The 20,079-nt window shown below is 40.3% G+C and overlaps 1 protein-coding gene across 9 annotated transcripts in view; it reads left to right on the top strand.

The window, feature by feature from the left end:
- FRY (FRY microtubule binding protein) overlaps positions 1–20,079 on the top strand; it is a 476,275-nt gene that overhangs the window by 325,817 nt on the left and 130,379 nt on the right. For all 9 annotated transcript variants that reach the window (XM_084878512.1, XM_084878510.1, XM_084878508.1 and 6 more), the window contains 9 exons: positions 309–469; positions 2,182–2,292; positions 6,704–6,858; positions 9,053–9,152; positions 9,442–9,613; positions 16,095–16,351; positions 17,027–17,173; positions 18,407–18,575; positions 19,979–20,069. In XM_084878512.1, the coding sequence (XP_084734638.1) occupies positions 309–469; positions 2,182–2,292; positions 6,704–6,858; positions 9,053–9,152; positions 9,442–9,613; positions 16,095–16,351; positions 17,027–17,173; positions 18,407–18,575; positions 19,979–20,069 (1,363 nt within the window). The remainder of the gene's footprint in view (positions 1–308; positions 470–2,181; positions 2,293–6,703; positions 6,859–9,052; positions 9,153–9,441; positions 9,614–16,094; positions 16,352–17,026; positions 17,174–18,406; positions 18,576–19,978; positions 20,070–20,079) is intronic.

Below are 20,079 nucleotides of genomic sequence, written 5' to 3'. Positions count from 1 at the left end.
GGGAACATTGTCTATATAAGCAGCTGATTGGAATGTGTTGGAAAGTTCTCTAGATATTGAGTAGAAAACAGTGTGTGAGTCATCTTTTGTCTCTGCTTCCTGCTCTGACAACATGCTAGTGAGAAAGGATGCACACTTAGAAAGAAAATTCTGCTTAACTTTTTCAACACTTTTTATTACCTAAAGGAACCTGGAGTTAGGAAATTAATCATTTCTCCAAAACTTAAAACTGCTGTATTATAGTGACATAAATTGTATTCACTATATTTTTTATTCTCGGAAACTGTTAACTGCATTTTTCTCTCTAGTTCACCACAGGAGATTTCTCTTCCCCCAGCAAAGCCTGAGGCACCATCTTTTCATCTTGTTCAGCCAGTGGGCAGGGCCCTTCAGCATTATGTTCACGCCTCTGGATCGCTATAGTGACAGGAACCATCAGATCACAAGATACCAGTATTGTGCCTTAAAGGTAGGTCACCTTTGCCTCATGATGATTCTTGTGAGATCCATGGTTCTTTCCTTAAACTGGTAACTTGCCTTAAATTAGGTTGAAATAAATAATATTATTTCATATGATATGGCAGAATCTAAGTATACTTGCAAAAAAATCAAATAAATACATGAGCTGACCTTAAAAATTCCAAAATGTACACACATAAAAGATTGATAGTTGTGTATAGAAATGCAATTATTCCAATTGGCCTCATAATTTCTAGGTGCAAAACTTATCCAAGCTTCCACTTTAATCATTGTGTCTTCTATATAAGAACCACATTCTTTTTGTTTTGTTTGTTTTAGTTTTCAATAATTTTATTTAATCTTTATGTTGAAAGTATTTCATAGGTTCTCTTTTTTTCTCCCATAGAACCACATGATTTTCGTAAGGGATAAACCCTTAAAATAGCTTCCTTGCTAATAAACTTTCAACCTAAGAAAAAGTCTCATAAAAAACTATCCCATAAAGCAAGATTATAATGAGGTGTGTGTGTGTGTGTGTGTGTGTGTGTGTGTGTGTGTGTGTGTATGGTGTTACCCCTAAAAAAATTGAGCTATCAGATATTAAAGTGTGCATACATTTTTGGGGGCATCGTGTGTGTGTGTGTGTGTGTGTGTGTGTGTGTGTGTGTGTATTAGGAGCCCAGCATGCAATTTGAAATTGTGCGGCACCACCCACCCTTGAGTCACCAGTCTGGCCCTGCCTCCTGGGTGGTACCACGGCCACTGCTGATCAGGCCCTCCCCAGCACAGGCACGCAGAGGTCCCTGATGCCCACCCCCAACGCTACACACTCAACCTCCTCCTGTCTGGTTGACCCGTGATGGTGTCCCAATTAATTAGCATATTTCTCTAACATTATACATATATATATATATATATATATATATATATATATATATATATATATATCCTCAAGTTCAAAATCTGCCATTTCCATTTTTAGCCTCTTATCCTAGAAGATTCCCAGAAATAAATAAATTTTCACACTACTAGGACTGTTCAAAAATTTCGGAAACATGATTCCCAGTCTAATTTAAACTATCATGCTGACTTTCAGGTTGACAATTGTCTCAATGGAGCTCATTTAAATCAGGGCTCTGATAGTCACCTGGACTTGCTAATTACATAATTAATAAAGATCTCACCTTCCCTTGCTTCCTCCCCTCAACCTCAAAGGAACTGAAGTTTATATTTTTCATTTTTTTTAATCTTTGATTTAAAAAATCACAATTATTCCATGTTTTTCATAGTTTATTAATTTAGTACATTAGTCAAATATTTGTCAAGTTTCTCGATTCAGTCCATAGTCAAAGCAAAAGTTTAAAAGCTCTATCTTCTAAAAAGAATTAATTCAATTGAATTCACTTAATGTGAGTTTGTTTTCAAAACTGTGACATGGCATTTTGCTTTGAATGTTTTACTGTTTCATGATAGAGGCTTGTTATGATCATAAAATATTTTTCATGAAGTTAAATTTATGAGTTTAGCTCTTCTAAAATGAGCCAATTGGGAATCTGGTACTTTTTATTGACTTTACTAAGGAATACTTAAAAATCTGTGGAAATAACTGCTTTAAAAGATCTTTATCATTTATAATTCTGGTAGTTATGTTTTATAAAGTCCGTTGCATACCATTAGACCATTCCAGTTTTCATTCCCAGGTGTTTTGTGTTTTGTTATCAGGCAATGTCAGCAGTCTTGTGCTGCGGCCCTGTGTTTGACAACGTGGGCCTTTCCCCAGATGGCTACCTATATAAGTGGCTTGACAACATTCTGGCTTGTCAAGATTTACGAGTAAGTACTAGCTAAAGATCCTTACTTGTTCAATGTATAGGGTAGTCTGCCTCAGCTAGGTTACTGAGTGTCTCAGCATTGTTCACAACACAGTATCTTCCAACATCAACCACAGAATTAGGTTTAAGTGTTGTCACAATACACTATGATGCATCCAGATAAATATCGCATTTACCAAGGTTGACAATAAACTATCCCATAAAGCAAGTCTCCATAAAGTTTACTCAATTCAAGTGATATGGACTGTGTTCTCTAATCGCAGTGGAATTATCTAGTGATCAATAATCTATATATATAAAAAGCACGTGGCCATAATGCCTTAATGACCAAACAACTGGTCACTAGGAGGTGCATTGATGGGTCTCGCCAGTGCAGTGAGTCTAGGGCCTGGGATCCCGCCCCTGCGGCAGTGTGGTGGATGCTGGGGTCCTGACCCGCATTGGCTTGGAGGGTCTGGGGTCCTGTCTTGTGTGGCAGGTCTGGGGTCTCATGTGACAGATCATCCACTGGGCCACCCCTTATACTCCCCGCCGCCGGTGGCTCAGAGGAGCCCATGCCAGGCACAGGCAGGGGAGGTATGTCCAGCACCCGGCCAGGTTCTCAGATCCCTACACGCCAGCATCAAGGCCACGGATGCCAGCGCTTTGTTATCTTCCACAACTCTGCGGCCTCACCGCTGCCCATTGCTCAGACACCCAAGCCAGGGACTCACTGCGGGGCAGGCCCAGATGCTCCTTCCCACCCACAAGGGTCTGGCAACCTCAGCAGCTCCTAATCCTATGACCCAGCCCTAGGAGGGTGGGTCTGGGCTAAGGATCCACAACCTCTCCCCTGCAATGTCCCACCCAACAGTGGAGGAGGGAGAAGCCTCCCTCCTTTCCAGGCCCTTCCCCCAACACCCTCCAAAAGCCAGGGAGGAAGTGCCCACCTGGCCAGGACCACTGCATCAGGATCCTCACCCTCACGAGCCCGCTCCTAGCCTCACCAGTGGCTGCACTCCCCTCAGCCATCCAGCTGCCAGCCTGGGAGAAGAGGAGATGGGGAGGGAGAGCTTTCCTGCAGGCCGGCTGAACCTGGTGGACACTGGCAGCTTCCCTGTGCCTCCTGCCCCACCTCTGCCCACAAGACCCCGCCCCTGACACACATTCCTCCAGGTTGCTGCCATCTTGGGAGGGTCAGTGCCCAGCTGACTACCAAGGCCTCAGGCAGTAGACACCCCGCGGTCGCCATGACAGAGAGATCATGGAGGTCAAGACACTGCCTCTGGTTGAAGCAGGTGCTGTGGGAGCAAAGGGACCAAATGAAATGGTTATGTCCAGCGGCCATCTAACTGCACACATGGTGTGAGAATTAGTCATTGTTAGAACCAGATTTAGTACTGGTGTGCCCCATTTTAAGCAGGCCCCCCAAATAGACTTACCATGTTGATAATTCACTTTACTACAGAAAGAATACACAAAGATTCTTGAAATAAGCAAAATATTTTGCACCTCATAGTACGAAATGTTTAAACATCATTAAAAAACAGTCTCTATGAGTAAAGGGAGTTGATATTAGCAAAATCTAATATACCCAATTCAAAATGTCATTCAGAAATGCATCTACTATGTAAAATTAAAGTATGATATCTAGGGTTTGGATAAAGCAACCTTACTCCACTCTACCTGCTCATCCCCTCAGCCTTATGCTTTGCACAAAAGTCTCAATAAAGAGATGGAGCAGAAAGAAATGTAATGCCTCATGGCACTGAAATGTATCTGTTTCTTCAACAAATATTCATAAAGGTTGTATTAACTTTGTGCCTGTATTATAGAATCTCAATACAGCTCTGTCCCTATCTTCAAAGGGCTTAAGTCTCTGTGAGTTCCCGGTAAGGTAAACCTGTAAACAGCCAAAGAAGGAGCAGGTTCCAATACAATTCTTATTATAAAAATTACTGAATAAAAAACTGTCCTCACTCTTCCTAGAACAAGAATTAAAAGGAGCAAATAAATATAATGAATGAATCCAAACTCCTTTAGGTAACCTAACCCTCAGGGACTAACAGAGGTTTTGTGAGGCCTAAAGTTTACTGAACCATAAAGACTAATTTGAGGGTGGGAGGGCGCGGCAGGCAGGATTTTTTTTAATAAGGTTCAAAAATGACTTTATTTAGAATAAGAAAATAAATTACAAATAACTGTAGGCTTGAGGAATCTGTTCCCTTCTCTTTTAAATCATTTCAGGCAGGTTATCCAAAATGCTACTGGTTGCAACTTGCTTGCTCTCTCCCCCAGAACAAATTCAGCCCTCACAAGGGCTCTGAAGCTTCCTTAGCTTTACTATAAAAATAAAAACATTTCAACAACACTCCTTTCTGGACAAAATCCTTTCTTTTTAAATTTTTTAATTTTATCAAAGTAATAAATACATAGTTCATAATATATCTTTTTTTTTCCTAATAGGTGTGTTGTGTAGTGGTATACCATTGTTGTTTTTATTCTATTGTTGACACTATTATAGATGTCTCCTATTTTCCCCTCCTTTACTCTCCTCCATCCAGCCCCCAACCTCTGGCCATCACCATACTTTTGTCTATGTCAATCACCCTCCCCTCTAACCTCTGTTAGTCTTTCCCATCCTATATAATAAAAGGCTAATATGCAAATTGACCAAATGGTGGAACAACCAGTTGCTATGACACACACTGACCACCAGGGGGCAGACGCTCAATGCAGGAGCTGCCCCCCTTGTGGTCAGTGGCTCAGCCAGAAGCCCTGAACTGGGCTCACAGTTGGCAAGCACAGCAGCAGTGGCGGGAGCATCTCCTACAGCAGCGCTAAGGATGTCTTACTGCAGCATCACTAAGGATGTCTGACTGCCAGTAGTTGGACATCCCCCAAGGGTGCCCGGACTGCAAGAGGGCACAGGCCAGGTTGAGGGACCCCCAGGAGTGCACGAATTTCATGCACCAGGCCTCTAGTAAATACATAATTAAGACACACTGTTCCAGATAACCAGTGAGTGAAAGAATAAATGAGAGACTGGAAAATATTTTTAACTGAAGAATAATGAAAGCACTACATACTAAACTTGTGGATTATAAATAAAGTCTTGCTTAGACAGAAATGTATAGTTTTAAGTGCATATAATAGAAAAAAAGGCCGATAATGACCTAAGCATCCATCTCAAGGTGTTGGAAAAATAATAACTTCAAACTCAATCAAGTAAAATGAAGGAATAAGAATAAGAGCAGAAATTAATCAAAGAGAAATAATTAATTTAAACCAAAAGTTGAATTTGTTTTTAAAAAAACTAATAAAATTAATAAATCCATACCCTAACTGTTTGGCTCAGAGGATAGAGCATCGGCCTTCGGACTGAAGGGTCCCAGGTTTGATTCTGGTCAAGGGCATGTACCTTGGTTGCAGGTACATGCCCAGTAGGGGGTGTGCAGGAGGCTGCTGGTTGATGTTTCTTACACATTGATGTTTTTAACTCTCTGTCCTTTCCCTTCCTCTCTGTAAAAAAAAATCAATAAAAATATATTTTTAATTAATAAATCAATGACAAGTCTGATCAAGAAAGAGAAAGAATGCACATGTCATTAGCATCATAAATGTAAAGGACCATCACTACAATAGTTAAAATATTTAAAGTAAATGAGAACATATGAACACCTTTGTGTCAGTAAACTTGAAAATTTAGATAAAAGAGGCAAATTCCTAGAAAAACACAATACCAGAAGAAAAGAAAATCTGAAGAGTTATATAAGTAATAAAGAAATTTAATCTGCAATTGGACTTTCCACAAAAAAACAAAAACAAAAGCCACAAAACTTTAAGAACAGATGGCTTTACTGATGAAGTCAACATTTAAGGAACAAACTGTATTGATTTGATATAAATCCTTAAAGAGAAAACAGCTCAAGAGAAAATACATTCCAACATGTTTTAGCAGACCAGCATGACCTTAATACTAAAACCTGGCAAGGATTTAACAGGAAATAATATTAAAAGGCAATTTCATTCATGAGCATAGGAATAAAAACTTTAAACATTTTATAAGAAAACTGAATTCAGTGATATATATATAAAAAAAAGATGATTCATCATAACCAAGTTGTGATTATTCAAGACCTACTTGATTAGTTTAATGTCCCTCAATTCATTAGTATGTTAATTGCATTAATAGTGTCTCAAGAAAGAAATATTATATGGTCATCTCAATAGATGCAGAAAAGCATTTATTTCAGTATTCAATTCAATCACTCCCTCTTAAAGAGGAAAATTTGAAATAAAAATGAATCAAGATGAATGCTCAGTCTCCACTTTATTTTATCCCATTCGATATTGACTAAGCTTGATTTTGTGTCTTTCCCTGGAATAACCTTTCATTAAACATGAATAATTGCTTTCCTCTGTGTATTCAGGTTCATCAACTTGGCTGTGAAGTTGTCGTCTTACTCTTGGAACTTAATCCTGACCAAATAAATCTTTTTAATTGGGCAATTGACCGATGCTACACAGGTTCCTACCAACTTGCATCTGGCTGCTTCAAAGCCATAGCAACTGTATGTGGAAGCAGGTATGGATTCTCGTAAGCAGGGGTTACTGGTCAGTGGAAAATTCAATTAGGGTTGTTCTTCATGATATGAACAACTGAGCGTTTACAGCTTTTGCAATTAATCAAGCATAGTAAATGCTATGGGAATACAAAATGCCAGAAAAACCACACCCAATGTACAGCTACATTGATTTTTTGTATTCTCCCAGGAGAGTGGTTTGTCATTATAGCCCCCTTCTTTTAATTCATAGTGAAATTCATAGTGAAACATTAGAACAGCATTTGAAAATGATCAAGAATATTTCCAGTAGGACCTGATCTCACTCATCTAGGGGAAATGGTGAACAACATAGACTGATGTACAAGAACGGACCCAGAGATAAGGGGCCAGACTGTTGGACCTCAAAGGGAGGGTGGGGATAAAAGGGAGAGATCAACCAAAGGACTTATGTGCACACATATGAACCTAACCGGTGGTCAAGGACACTGGGGGGTGGGGGCAGGAAGGGGGGGGGATTGGAATGGGGGTTGACGACAAATATGTGATACCTTAATCAATAAAGAAATTAATTTTAAAAAATAAATAAAAGAATTGGTGGAGGCCATCAAATATATATATTTGATATATATATTAAAGGTATATATATATATATATATAAACTTAATGTATATATTAAAGGAGTTTCTAGAACTGCTTGTGAAAGATATAAGCAATAAGTCTTTCAGCCATCTTTAGACCAAACTAAACCCAAAAAGCACCCTTCAAAAGGTTAAATCCACCTTGTTCAAAACTTCAGAAGGGAAGAAAAGAAAAAAAATGTGGCACCCAGGTTCCACAGACCACACTTTTAAAACCACTGTCCTTGTTATATAAATTAGTCATTCGGAAAAAACATTCAGAACTATAGTATTTTAAATTTCATAACTATGATACAAGGGTTAATAAAGATACCCAAATTGCATGAGCTTTTTCCAAAAAGAAAAGCTCATATGTAAGAACTTGAAAGAAGGCAGCTGAAGTATATTTTTGAAAAGACTCATATAGATTGTTGATTTTCCTGTTAGATAAATTGTTGCATTTTAAATGGCTATATTGATTCCCTGTCCAGGTAGGTCAGTTGGTTAGAGTGTCATCCAGATAAGCCACAGTTGCAGGCAGATTTAAAGGTTATGGGTTTGATTCCCAGTCAGGGAACAATCAACAAATGAATGCATAAATAAGTGGAACAACAACTCCCTCTCTCTCTCTCTCTCTCTCTCTCTCTCTCTCTCTCTCTCTATCAATATTTTTTTAAATTAATTAATTAATTAAATGTCTGTCTTCAGGTATCCAAAGAAGGGAATAAAAGTGAATTTATTATAAATTTCAACTTATTACACATAAAATAAAAGTGAACTAGTTTTAAACTCCAACCTATTTTGTTCTAAATTAATAAGAACAGAATTTTAAAAGATAGCTACTTTCAGTAAATATAAAATAACCGTGCTTTTTAGATACAAGTTTCTCTTCAAAATTTTTATTTTTCTTTTAAAGATAGTAGATAATATTTCATGTCTAAAACTTGCATTTTCCATAATCTTAGCAGTAGAATTTTTATTATATATTTTAATCTCCATAAAATTTTAGCAATTGAATATAAACTGATTTTTCCATCATTTTATTTTTTTATGTTAACATTACAAAAGAATACTTGGATCTATGGAATATTACCAAAATAACATTTTTTTTGAAAAATTATTTTTCTCCAGAATGTATTTTATTTTTCGTCATTTCTATTAAGAATAAACTTCGCTGAAACTGGTTTGGCTCAATGGATAGAGCGTCGGCTTGGGGATTGAAAGGTCCTGGGTTCGATTCCGGTCAAGGGCATGTGCCTTGGTTGCGGGCATATCCCCAGTAGGGGGTGTGCAAGAGGCAGCTGATCGATGACTCTCTCTCTCATCGATGTTTCTAACTCTCTATCTCTCTCCCTTCCTCTCTGTACAAAATCAATAAAATATATATATATATATATATATATATATATATATATATATATATATATATATAAAGGAGGCAAAACAATTGCCAAATGGGCATGGGATGTCATTAATAAGTGTGACTGAGGTCAATGTGCCTTCTAGGATTTGAGAGGTAATTGGCTTATTAAGATTACTAGTCAGGCAGTTTTATTAACTGTACTTTTTGGTGTGTGTGTTTTTGTGTGTTTTTTAGGAACTATCCCTTCGACATAGTGATATTGCTAAACCTTGTTCTATTTAAGGCCTCTGACACCAACAGAGAGACCTACGAAATCTCCATGCAGCTCATGCAGGCATGTACCATTTACTGACATAGAAACATCCACCCTTGGGCACAGAAAATAGAAATGGGGGTTGATCCCTGGGTTGCTACTTCTTGATATGCATTTATTTATGTCACATGTGCATTTCACTATAAATAGGAATTAATTCATGCTATCCACTAAATATAACTATATTAAATACTACTATATTGAATACTATTATATTTATTAGTTTACTTTGTACCTTTATTAAATAGAAATGCTCCTGATGTAGCCAATATTTTTCTGTATTGTTTCTTACTTTCTTACCTCTTTATAGATCCTTGAAGCAAAGCTTTTTGTTTACTCAAAGAAAGTAGCCGAACAAAGACCTGGCAGTATTCTCTATGGAACCCACGGCCCATTGCCACCCCTCTACAGCATGTCACTAGCCCTCTTGTCATGCGAACTGGCCAGGATGTACCCCGAGCTCACTCTCCCGCTCTTCTCAGGTACCAGAAATAATCAGTGATGACACGTGATCTTTTCTGCTCTAATTGATCTTGCTTTTTAAATTTTAATGCCAATTTAGAGTCATATTTATTGGTGCTAAATTTATAGATCAAAATTATTATGGATTAAGTCCAATTACATACAAAAGTAAATTTTAGAATGTCTTTAAATGTAAAAGTATCTGTTTATCTAAAACAGTGTAGGTATAAATAAACATGGGACAAATGTAAAGATGCTTAGATTAATCATGTTTTTACAAACAAGATTGTCTATGTAAAATTTTCTAAAGAAACGAAATATGGGTGGTATAACTTCTAATATATATAATTGCTGCAAAATGTTTGCTGGTGGCAACAGTAAAGGTGATTTGTACCTTGTATGTTGCTACATATATTAATTGTTGAGAGTTTTATATTTGGCACATCTTTGCAAGTAATCTTTATGAATAAATTTTTTATAAACCTATATTTAAAAATTGTATTGGTCAATTAAGTTTTGCCTGAGCACACAGAGTACCTTGAGGGGAGGCTGACTTTGGTATCTTGAATTCATCTCCTTTGTCTTTGTCTCCCTCTCCACTGCCTTAGTCCAAACCCTCATGAGTCCTGCCCCACCTATAACACCCCTGACTGCCACCCACCTGCAAAGCAAAACCAAGTCCATACAGTACTTCCTAACTCAAATGTGTCTGCCCAGTTGTCCTAAATATTGCTAATAACAGCTTCTATCTATTGAGTGGTTATGAATGTATATAAAGTGCCAGGGTCTGTCCTAGGCACTTTGTATACATTTCACTTATAATTTAAACTTACACCCCAGGAGTAGAGTTTAGAAGGGAAGCTGTGGAGTCACTGGCCCGGCCATGCACTAGCTGCCGGACCACAGGCAAGTCACAGAGCCTCTAAACTTGGTTTCTTTGTCTGCAACAAAAATTACCTCACAGGTAATTTTTATGAGGTAATGAGCTAGTAATAATCAAGATATTAGTCCAGTCCTGACATGGGATTTTCACCGTCACCACTACCATTGGAATCATCATTTCTATTTTACAGATGAGAAGCTAATGCTTAGAGATTTTCAGTAATTTGTTCAAAACCATATGATGAAGGAAGCAGACAAGTCAGAATTAAATCGAGACATTTTTCCCCAAAGCCAGTGCTATAAAATTGGAACACCTTCACCTATAAGACTCCTGTTCCAAACTTGCTTTCTGTCTTTTACCCAATAAACCTTTATTTCATTCTCAGTTAATCCTTGCTTCTGTTCATGCTGGAAATGGCCCTCTCCCTAATTCACAATCATCCTTAAGATCTATTTAAAATCTACTACTTTGCAAAACCTCTCTATCTACCTGAGACAGAGTGAGCGACATCCTCTCAGCGGGCCTAAAACAGTGTGTGTGTGTGTGGGGGGGGGGGAAGGGGGGGCGTGGGAGAGACTCAAGAAAAGCCTTTTTTATCATTGACTCTCTTACAAATGTCCCCATTTTCCCCTCCTTTGCCTACCTTCACACAGCCTCCACCCCCTCCCTCTGCCCATCATCACACTGTTGTCAGTATCCACAGGCTATGCATATATGCTATTTGATTAATCTCTTCACCCAAGAAAATCCTTTTCAATAAATTAATTCTCTCCTTCAAAAAGTAAATTTTATTTTTATTTACTTCAACCAACAGGTACTGTTCATGGGTCTTCAGAATACAGTGATAAATAAAGCAGTCTCTCCTATCAAAGGTTCATCATAATCTAGTAATAAAATAAGGCTTACAATTATATGGCTATGGTACAGTGCAGAAACTGCAATAAATAAAGCACATTCTGCTGGAAGATGAAGATGTGGTCAATTATTGGGCCAGGAATATCAGGAAAGACTTCCCAGAGAATGTGATGTCTGAGCTGCAGTTCAAAAGAAGTATAAATTTTCAAAGCAGACAAATATTGTAGTTGACATTATGTGGGTAAGCAGGTAGCCATTACAGACCAATGAAATGTTGTACACTTGAACTCAGAGGTGTAAAATAGCAGGTTGTATTTGAGAGACTCAATAGTGGTCAATTGGCTAGCATAATATATACAGGGACAGGGGAAAGTTATGGACAGAGAGAAGCAGGAGTCAAATCTTGGAAGGCCTTGTATTGCTCCCTAAGGACTGTTTGGGCCAGTGATCTCTGTGTCCTTCTTGAAACCCCTCAGAGCCCTGTGCACATCAGGGAGGGCATCCAGGCAAGGTGCTTGGGTTTTGAAAGCCGCTGATCAGTTTCAATCAAGAATGCATTTTAGAAAGACGGGCTACAGTGTGGAGGGAACAGTAGAGGACATGCAGTCTAGAGAGATACCAGCTGAGAAACTATGACAGTCATCCAAGGAGGAAGTTATGAAGGATGGAACTAAGACAGCCCAGAGCAAGTGGAGAGGAGAGACCAGGATGATGAATCCTGGGTGGAGCACACAAAAGAGAGTGCCTGTGTGAATCTGGGGGCCAGTGGTGATGACTCCATCTTGAGAGCCATTCAGGGAGGACAGAAGGTTTAAGGTGAAGTGGGTAACATAAGCTCAACTTGGGATACTGAGTGTAGGTCTCTGTATGACAGACCAGTGTCAAGGGGGGGCAGCACTAGCACCTTGTGGAGGAATAGAAGGATTTAGAACCAAGGGAGCAGATGAGATTGTGTTTGGACAGAGCCCAGAGTGAGAGAAAGAACCTGGACACCCAATTTCCAAGCACTGGGTCAAGGAAGGGTGAGGGAGGGCATGGAGGCACATTGAGAGAGAATACCTAGGCACACTAAGTTTTTTAGTGGAAACCTGGAGAAGGAAGATTTATGAAGAGGGAGTGAACAGTCCACAGCCTTGAATGGAATAGAGAGATCCCAAAAGATAAGATCTAAAATTACCCTCTGGATTTCTCAATTCATTAGTTATTGTCAGTAGTTTCCTTGGAAATAGCAGCAGGAGCCAGATCTCAGCTGTGTGGCTGAGAAAGAAGGAAAGAGGGAGGGTGCTGCTATGGGAAATGCAGAGTTAGGGAATGAGCAAGTTTTATTTTAGCAAGTTTATTACTGAGTGGGAGAAGCTAGTAGAGGAGAGAGTCTGAACTTGAGGATAGAGGAAATAAGTAGTATGGCAAGTTTAACAAGAAAAGAAACTCATATGATGAGTTGCAAGCAGGTTTTCTTCAAGAATTGACTTGTGAAAATTTTGGTTTATGAGGAATAACATTTTAGAAATAATGTTTTTTTTAAAAGGTTGTTATAATAGCTCTTGTTTTTTTTACTGTATTTACTATTTAAAACCCTGTGGTGAGATTTTTATTACCCACTAGAGACCTGGTGCATGAAATTCATGCATGGAGGAGAGGGGTCCCTCAGCCCAGCCTGCACCCTCTCCAATCTGGAACCCCTTGAGGGATGTCCAACCACCCATTTACGTTTGATCCCAGTGGGATCGGGCCTAAACAGGCGGTCGGACATCCCTCACACAACCCAGGACTGCTGACTCTCAACTGTTCTCCCCTGCAGGCCTGCCCCCCCCCCCCACAACTGCCTTCCCCTGCAGTTCTGCCCCCCCCTACTGCCCTCCCCTACAAGCCTGGTCTCCCCCAACTGCCCTCCTCTGCTGGGCCGGTAACCCCTAACTGCCCTCCCTGCTGGCCTGATTGCTGACAACTGCTCTCCCCTGCAGGCCTGGTTCCCCCCCAACAGCTCTCCCCTGTAGGCCTGGTCCTCCTCCTCCCACAACTTCCCTCCCCTGCTGACCTGGTCTCCCCCAACTGCCCTTCTCTGCTGGCCCGGTCATCCCTAACTTCCCACAGCTGCCTTCCCCTGCAGGCCTGAGTCCCCCTGCAACAGTCCTCCCCTGTAGGCCTCCCCCCCTCAACTGCTCTCCCCTACAGGCCTGGTGCCCCCAACTGCCCTTCCCTGCAGGCCTGATCTCCCCCAATTGCCCTCCTATGCTGGCCTGGTCACCCCTAACTGCCCTCCTCTGCTGTTCTGGTCACCCCTAAATTCCCACAACTGCCATCCCCTGCAGGCCATCTTGTGGCAGCCATCTTGTGTCCACATGGGGCAGCCATCTTTGACCACATGGGGCAGCCATCTTTGACCACATGAGGGTGGCCATCTTGTGTCTTATGACAGTCAATTTGCATATTACTCTTTTATTAGATAGGATATTTTCAAATGACTTAATTCCTTGTCAGTAGCCAGCCAAGTTGTTTGGGTCCTTCCCAAAGGAGCTGGAAAATGTATATAGCAGTTCATTGACATCATCTCACATTTTATTTCATTTGTTTCTGGAGAGGTGAATGGGGGAATTCTTTGCATATATATGGCTTTTTTTTCCCCCCTTCTATTTCCTTCAAAAGTTCCTCTACAATCCAGGTCCTGATGGAGGTGCCTGGGGTACCTCAGATCCACATCCCATCCTCTCTGATTATCTAACAGACAAGAAGCATTAACATCATAAATAAATAAGTGGACTTTGTGATATGTTAGAAGGTGATTCTATCTACAAAATGTCTGTAGACCACCCTGGCTGGCATGGCTCAGTTGGTTGGAACATCTTCCCATGCATAGAAAAGTAGCCCATTCAATTTCTGGCCAGGGCACATATCCAGATTGTGGGTCAGTCCCTAGTGGGGGTGCGTAGAGGAGATACCAATCAATGTTTCTCTCATTCAGTGACATTTCTCTCTCTCTCCCTCCCCAAAAAATGTAGGCTTTCACACCACTGTTAAAGATGAAATATATTCTTTTTTCTTCTTCTTCTTCTTCTTCTTCTTCTTCTTCTTCTTCTTCTTCTTCTTCTTCTTCTTCTTCTTCTTCTTTTTCCTAAAGTTTTACATATGTCTCCTAATAGTGGCTGTCCTTGTGATTGAAAAGTTTACTCCTTCCAACGTCTCAATCCTTTCCAGCAGAGTTTAAGTCATTCATTTGCCATGAAAGGGCTCTGACTCTTTATAACTAGAAATCCTTTTCCTTCGCTGAACTCCCAAAGCACACTGTTTGAGCCTCTGTGTGTCACTTGTCACTTTCTACCTTACCCCAGAATTATCCATGAACATAACGTGGCAGAGCCTCCTGCTCAGGGCTGGAACTGAGGCTTCAGTCTCCTCTCTCCGCCCAGCTCATGGCCTTGCACTTAGAAAAGGCCCAGTGTGTTGGAATGAATGACTGTTCTGATTTTATAAGGATTTGAACATGTGTCATAGAAGTCCATAACATTAGTCATCACATCCATAAAGTTTAAAAATTTAGTAAATTTTGAAATTTTGACTCATGTAAAACATAACAGCGTAACACTGTCTGATTCTTGTGGCACAGCATTAAATATGTATACTCTTAATCTTCAAAGTAAAAAATTATAATTGTAATTTTAGGAAAAGGGCAAAATTAAAGCTATAGTATCAGGAATCCAGTGGGTTTTCTTGGTGTAATTCTTGTCATCTGTGCTGTTCTATTTCTTAACAGCCATGAGCTCTCTAAATGAGGTCCCCTCCCATGCCAGGTAGTAAGTGCATTAAATTAGCTTTCTTAGTTTCCTTAGGAAGAAAAGGTTTCTTTTCTAGAAGGTAGAAATCAGAGGTTATCTTAGATCTTGCAGTACATGCATAAAGCTGTCCTTTTATTTCTATAAAAAGCTTATTCAAGTTATGAAATTAAAATGTTTGTGGCTGTGAACACATGCAACATGATATCAGAGAAAGTTTTAGTGAAATGACAGGGCTGCACACACAGTTTCAACCTTTGATTCATTTATGTCATGAAACAGAACATTGAGCATACAGCTTCCACATAGCTGGAAGTTTTTAAGTGGACTTCATGGACAGGAGCTTGCACACTGGGTGGATTTTTCCTGGAGACTCCCATCCCACTTTTTAAGAGCTAATAGTACATAGAAGATGCTCTATTGGTTTGATATTGGTGCAGTGGAAAGGCAGCCACTGTTCTAATAGTCCTTACCACTGTTTATTTAGAGCCTACAAAATAACAAGCACCATTCTGAGCATATTTCATAACATTATGATTCTATATTTAATCCTCACAATAGCCCAATGTGGAACCCAGTGGCCTCATTTGACAGATGAGGAAACGGAGGAACAGAGAAGTTAAGTAACTAACCCAGAGTCTTGTGCAGCTAGTGTGTGGAGGCACTGGATCTAATCACATGTCCTTTTGGTCTCTAGTCCCTTGTTCTGTCCATTCTAATGTACCTCTTCTATCAGCAATGGATTGAACTCAGGGGGCCTCCCCCTCACTCCACTCTCACCAAGCCATTCTCTTCCCCCTGTGCTCTCTCTTTCCCCCACAGGGCACCAGATCTGAAGGGAAAGGCTAGAAGACAAGCATCAGTTTTAAGATTTCATAGCCTTGGGGAGCTGTTGTGTATGCAAGTGCCCTGTGTTATCTGTCAGTAGTGTTAATATTTTAGTTTATTTTAATGCCATAACACATAGTTCTCCATCACCACCCTTCTCTTTAGAGGTAAGCCAGAGGTTCCCCACAACACACCCAAATGGGCGTCAGATTATGCTCACCTACCTGCTACCCTGGCTGCACAACATCGAGCTGGTGGACAGCAAGCTCCTCCTCCCAGGGTCGAGCCCCAGTAGTCCAGAGGATGACAGCAAGAACCAGCAAGGAGAAGTGACCACTTCCCGTGGGCTGAAAGGGAATGGCTGGGGCTCCCCAGAAGCTACATCTCTAGTCCTGAATAACCTCATGTACATGACGGCCAAGGTATCGTGCCCCCATAACATGGCTCCATCATTCCAGAAAATCTGGGCTCATCAAACCCTATGCTGCAAACCCAGGGAGTGGCATTTTTCATTAAAAACTATGTGAACAGGGTGATGGTGATGGCTGCACCACAGTGTGATTGTACTTAATGCCATCCAACTGTACACTTAAAAATGGTTAAGCCCTAGCCAGGTTTGCTCAGTGGATAGAATGTTGGCCTGTGGACTGAAGGGTCCTGGGTTTTATTCCAATCAAGGGCACATGCCCGGTTGCAGGCTCAAGCCTGAGTGAGGACTGTGCAGGAGGCAGCTGATCAGTGATTCTCTCTCATCATTGATATTTTTGTCTCCCTCTCCCTCTCCCTCTCTCTCTGAAATAAATAAAAATATATATTTTTTTAAATGTTTAAGATGGTAAACTTTATGTTATATGTATCTTACATAGTTTTAAAAATTATAAAATAAGTCTAACGTTTTTAATCACATGAATATAAGCATTGTGCATTACTAATTTGTGTGTTATAAATTGCTGAAAGTGGCATCTTTTGGATGGCTGGCCATGTGTCCCCTTCTATGGTTTTGAGATAGCCTTGACCCTGAAAAGAGCTTTTAATCAAACATTGCCCCCTTGTTTTCCCCGTATCTCCTGGGTCAGTATTTCCTTTGTGTGTTACAGTATGGAGATGAAGTTCCTGGACTGGAGATGGAAAATGTTTGGAATGCTCTAGCCAACAATGAGAAGTGGGGTAACAACTTGAGGGTCGCCCTGCAGTTCCTGACCAGCCTGTGTGGGGTTAGCAGTGACACACGTCTCTTGCCCTATGTAAGTTTCCCTGGGCGCTCCTCAGGCATTATCTTGTTGGTGGCTCCATCAGCAAGCGCAGATCAGAATGTGCCCTTTGCTCCAAGTAAAATAGAGATGTTCTTTTATCAGTTACTGAGGCTGCCTTCTATAAACATTGGACCCATTATGTAAGAGAAACTAAGTAAAGCGTATCATTGCTAACAAAAGTATTTCATGATTACATTTTGATGCTCTTCAGACAGAATAAAAATGCAGAATACCCAGATTTTTGTCTTCAAATTTAGTTGGTAGAAGATAAATCTACGTAGAGAGAAATCTTTCTGAGATGCCCAGTATATAGTGTTTGTAGTGAAAAGTGACATGATCATCAAAGACAGCATTTTTAAGCCTTAACTCACTTGGCATATGTGTATGGCTGTTTCCTGAGAGATCCTGGGCCCACCTGCTGTTTTAAGCTCCACCAGCCTCATTGCAGCTTCCACACCTCAGGTTTGACTCTGAGGACTCCAGTAACACAGAGCTTTATTCCAGAGTTATCAGTTATTTTTAAAATGTAAAATCATCCAGCTAAAATTCACTTGTTTCTAGGGGAGAAGAGAATAGCAGAAGACCAGATTCCTTTTTAAACAAAAAAATAGCTCTCAGTTTTTCCCCATGATTTCATATAAATTAAATCCTTCCTCGAGATAAAACTTTAGATGGCATGTTTTTTGCTTTTGGTTAGATTTCAGGAGCCCCAAAAGTAACTTTTGTAAATTCAGCCATTAGGAAGGGTAAGACATTTGACACATACTCCCATCAGATGTGCTGTAGAGAAGGTGAGTTTTTTTTTGTTTGTTTGTTTGGTTGGGTTTTTTTATTGATTTTTTACAGAGAGGAAGGGAGGGATAGAGAGCTAGAAACGTCAATGAGAGAGAAACACCGACCAGCTGCCTCTTGCACACCCCCTACCGGGGGTGTGCTCGCAACCAATGTTGCGAACCTGGGACCTTTCAGACTGGAATCGAACCTGGGACCTTTCAGTCCACAGACTGATGCTCTACCACTGAGCCAAACTGGTTTCGGCAGAAGGTGAGTTTTAATCCAGACACTAGGATTGTCTCCAGGCAGCAGGAAGATCAGCTACCAGTGGTAGCTCCTGAGGATAACACTTCATGGAATTGAGTGGGTTATATTCTTTGCTGCCGACCCACTGGCATTATTGTGGACAAGGCTCTTTGAAATGTCCCTGTGTTCTGTTTTTCTTCCTAGATTAAAAAGGTGGTGATATATCTGTGCCGTAATAACACCATTCAGACCATGGAAGAGCTGCTCTTTGAGCTGCAGCAGACAGAGCCCGTGAACCCCATCGTCCAGCACTGTGACAACCCACCATTCTACCACTTCGCTGCCAGCAGCAAGGTCTCCACAGCAGCCTCTGGTAGGGCCAGTGGACAACCTGTCCTGGGTCTGATGCTTCTTTGTGTAGAAACTGAAAGGATACAAGTGTGTTGCTACTTTTGATTCTGGCATGTATTTTCATTTAAGAGGTGGTTTAAATTGTGACAATATGGATGGACCTAGCCGGCATTATGTTGAGTGAAACAAGCCAGTCAAAGACAAATACCATATAATCTCATTTATGTGTGAAATCTAAAAACAAAATAAACAAATAACCAAAACAGAGAGAATACTTTGGTTGCCAGAGGCTAGTGGGGGGCTAGATAGCAAAGCTGAAGTGATTAAGAAGTACAAATTAGTAGTTACAAACAGTCACAGGGATGTAAAGAATAGCATAGGGAATATAGTCAGTAGTATTGCAAATACTATGTATGGTGTCAGCTGGGTAGTAGACTTACTGAGGTGAACACTTGATAAGGTATATAAATGTCTAATTACTATATTCCGAGATCAGACGAGATCGGGCGCATTCAGGGTGGTATGGCCGTAGACTAAATGTCTAATTACTATAATGTTGTACTCCTGAAACATATAATATGGTATGTCAATAATAATTGAACAATAACTTTAAAAAAAGAAAGATGGCTTAAGAATAGCTGAGATTAATGAAATTATTTTGTAAGCATAACTGACAATTGGTGGCCTAGTATTCACATGCCCAGAGCTTTATACTTTAGGCTGATCCCAGGTAGGACACAACATCACTTAGAAATCTCAGTCTGCACCTTCCATCTTGTGTTTATGGGATTCCCTTGGTGAATATTCTCTCGGAATTGACTATATATAAAATACTATGTATGGTGCCTCTAACAATATTACCACTTTCCATAAATTGGCCTTTCAGCATCATTTTATGAAATATATACAATCCTCCTCAAATTCATTGAAGCCAGCTTTGTTTTGGTTTATCACGACTACTTTCAAATCTCTCTCCTGGACTAGTCTCTCATGCCCTCTGTTTTCCTCACATCTAGCTGCCAAAGCAGCATTCCTGCAGACAAGCAGTAGCCTAGATGTCAGACACTGTAGAAACTTGGACTTGTTTCACTAACATTAGCTCAATAACTCCTGGACCCAGAAGTGCTAAAGCAGCTAACAGCAGGGACAGCCATTGCAAATAAGCTCATTACCCAAGAAAGGTTTTCAAGAATGTTGTAACCTCAGTTTATAGGAGAGTCCAGGAATTTGACTATAACAGATGTCTGGGATTCTCCTGTTTCAGTGGAGTGGGCTTAGAGTTTGTTTAGAATGTCTGAGATTGTACAGAAAATAGAAGGTATCCTTCAAACATGAAATTTCACAGGAAATTCTTTCCTGGAATATTGAGACTTGACTCTGACCTCCGCCACATGCATTTTTTTCTAAGTGTCTTCTAATCCACAGGAACCACCTCCAGCAGCAACACAGTGGTTGCCGGCCAGGACAGTTTCCCAGATGCTGAGGAGGGCAAGATCTTGAAAGAATCTGATGAGAGGTTGGTTCAC

The sequence above is a fragment of the Pipistrellus hanaki genome (assembly GCF_964339955.1).
Source record: "Pipistrellus hanaki genome assembly, chromosome: 3".
Lineage (NCBI taxonomy): Eukaryota > Metazoa > Chordata > Mammalia > Chiroptera > Vespertilionidae > Pipistrellus > Pipistrellus hanaki.
This window is presented reverse-complemented; position numbering and strand designations above follow the sequence as displayed.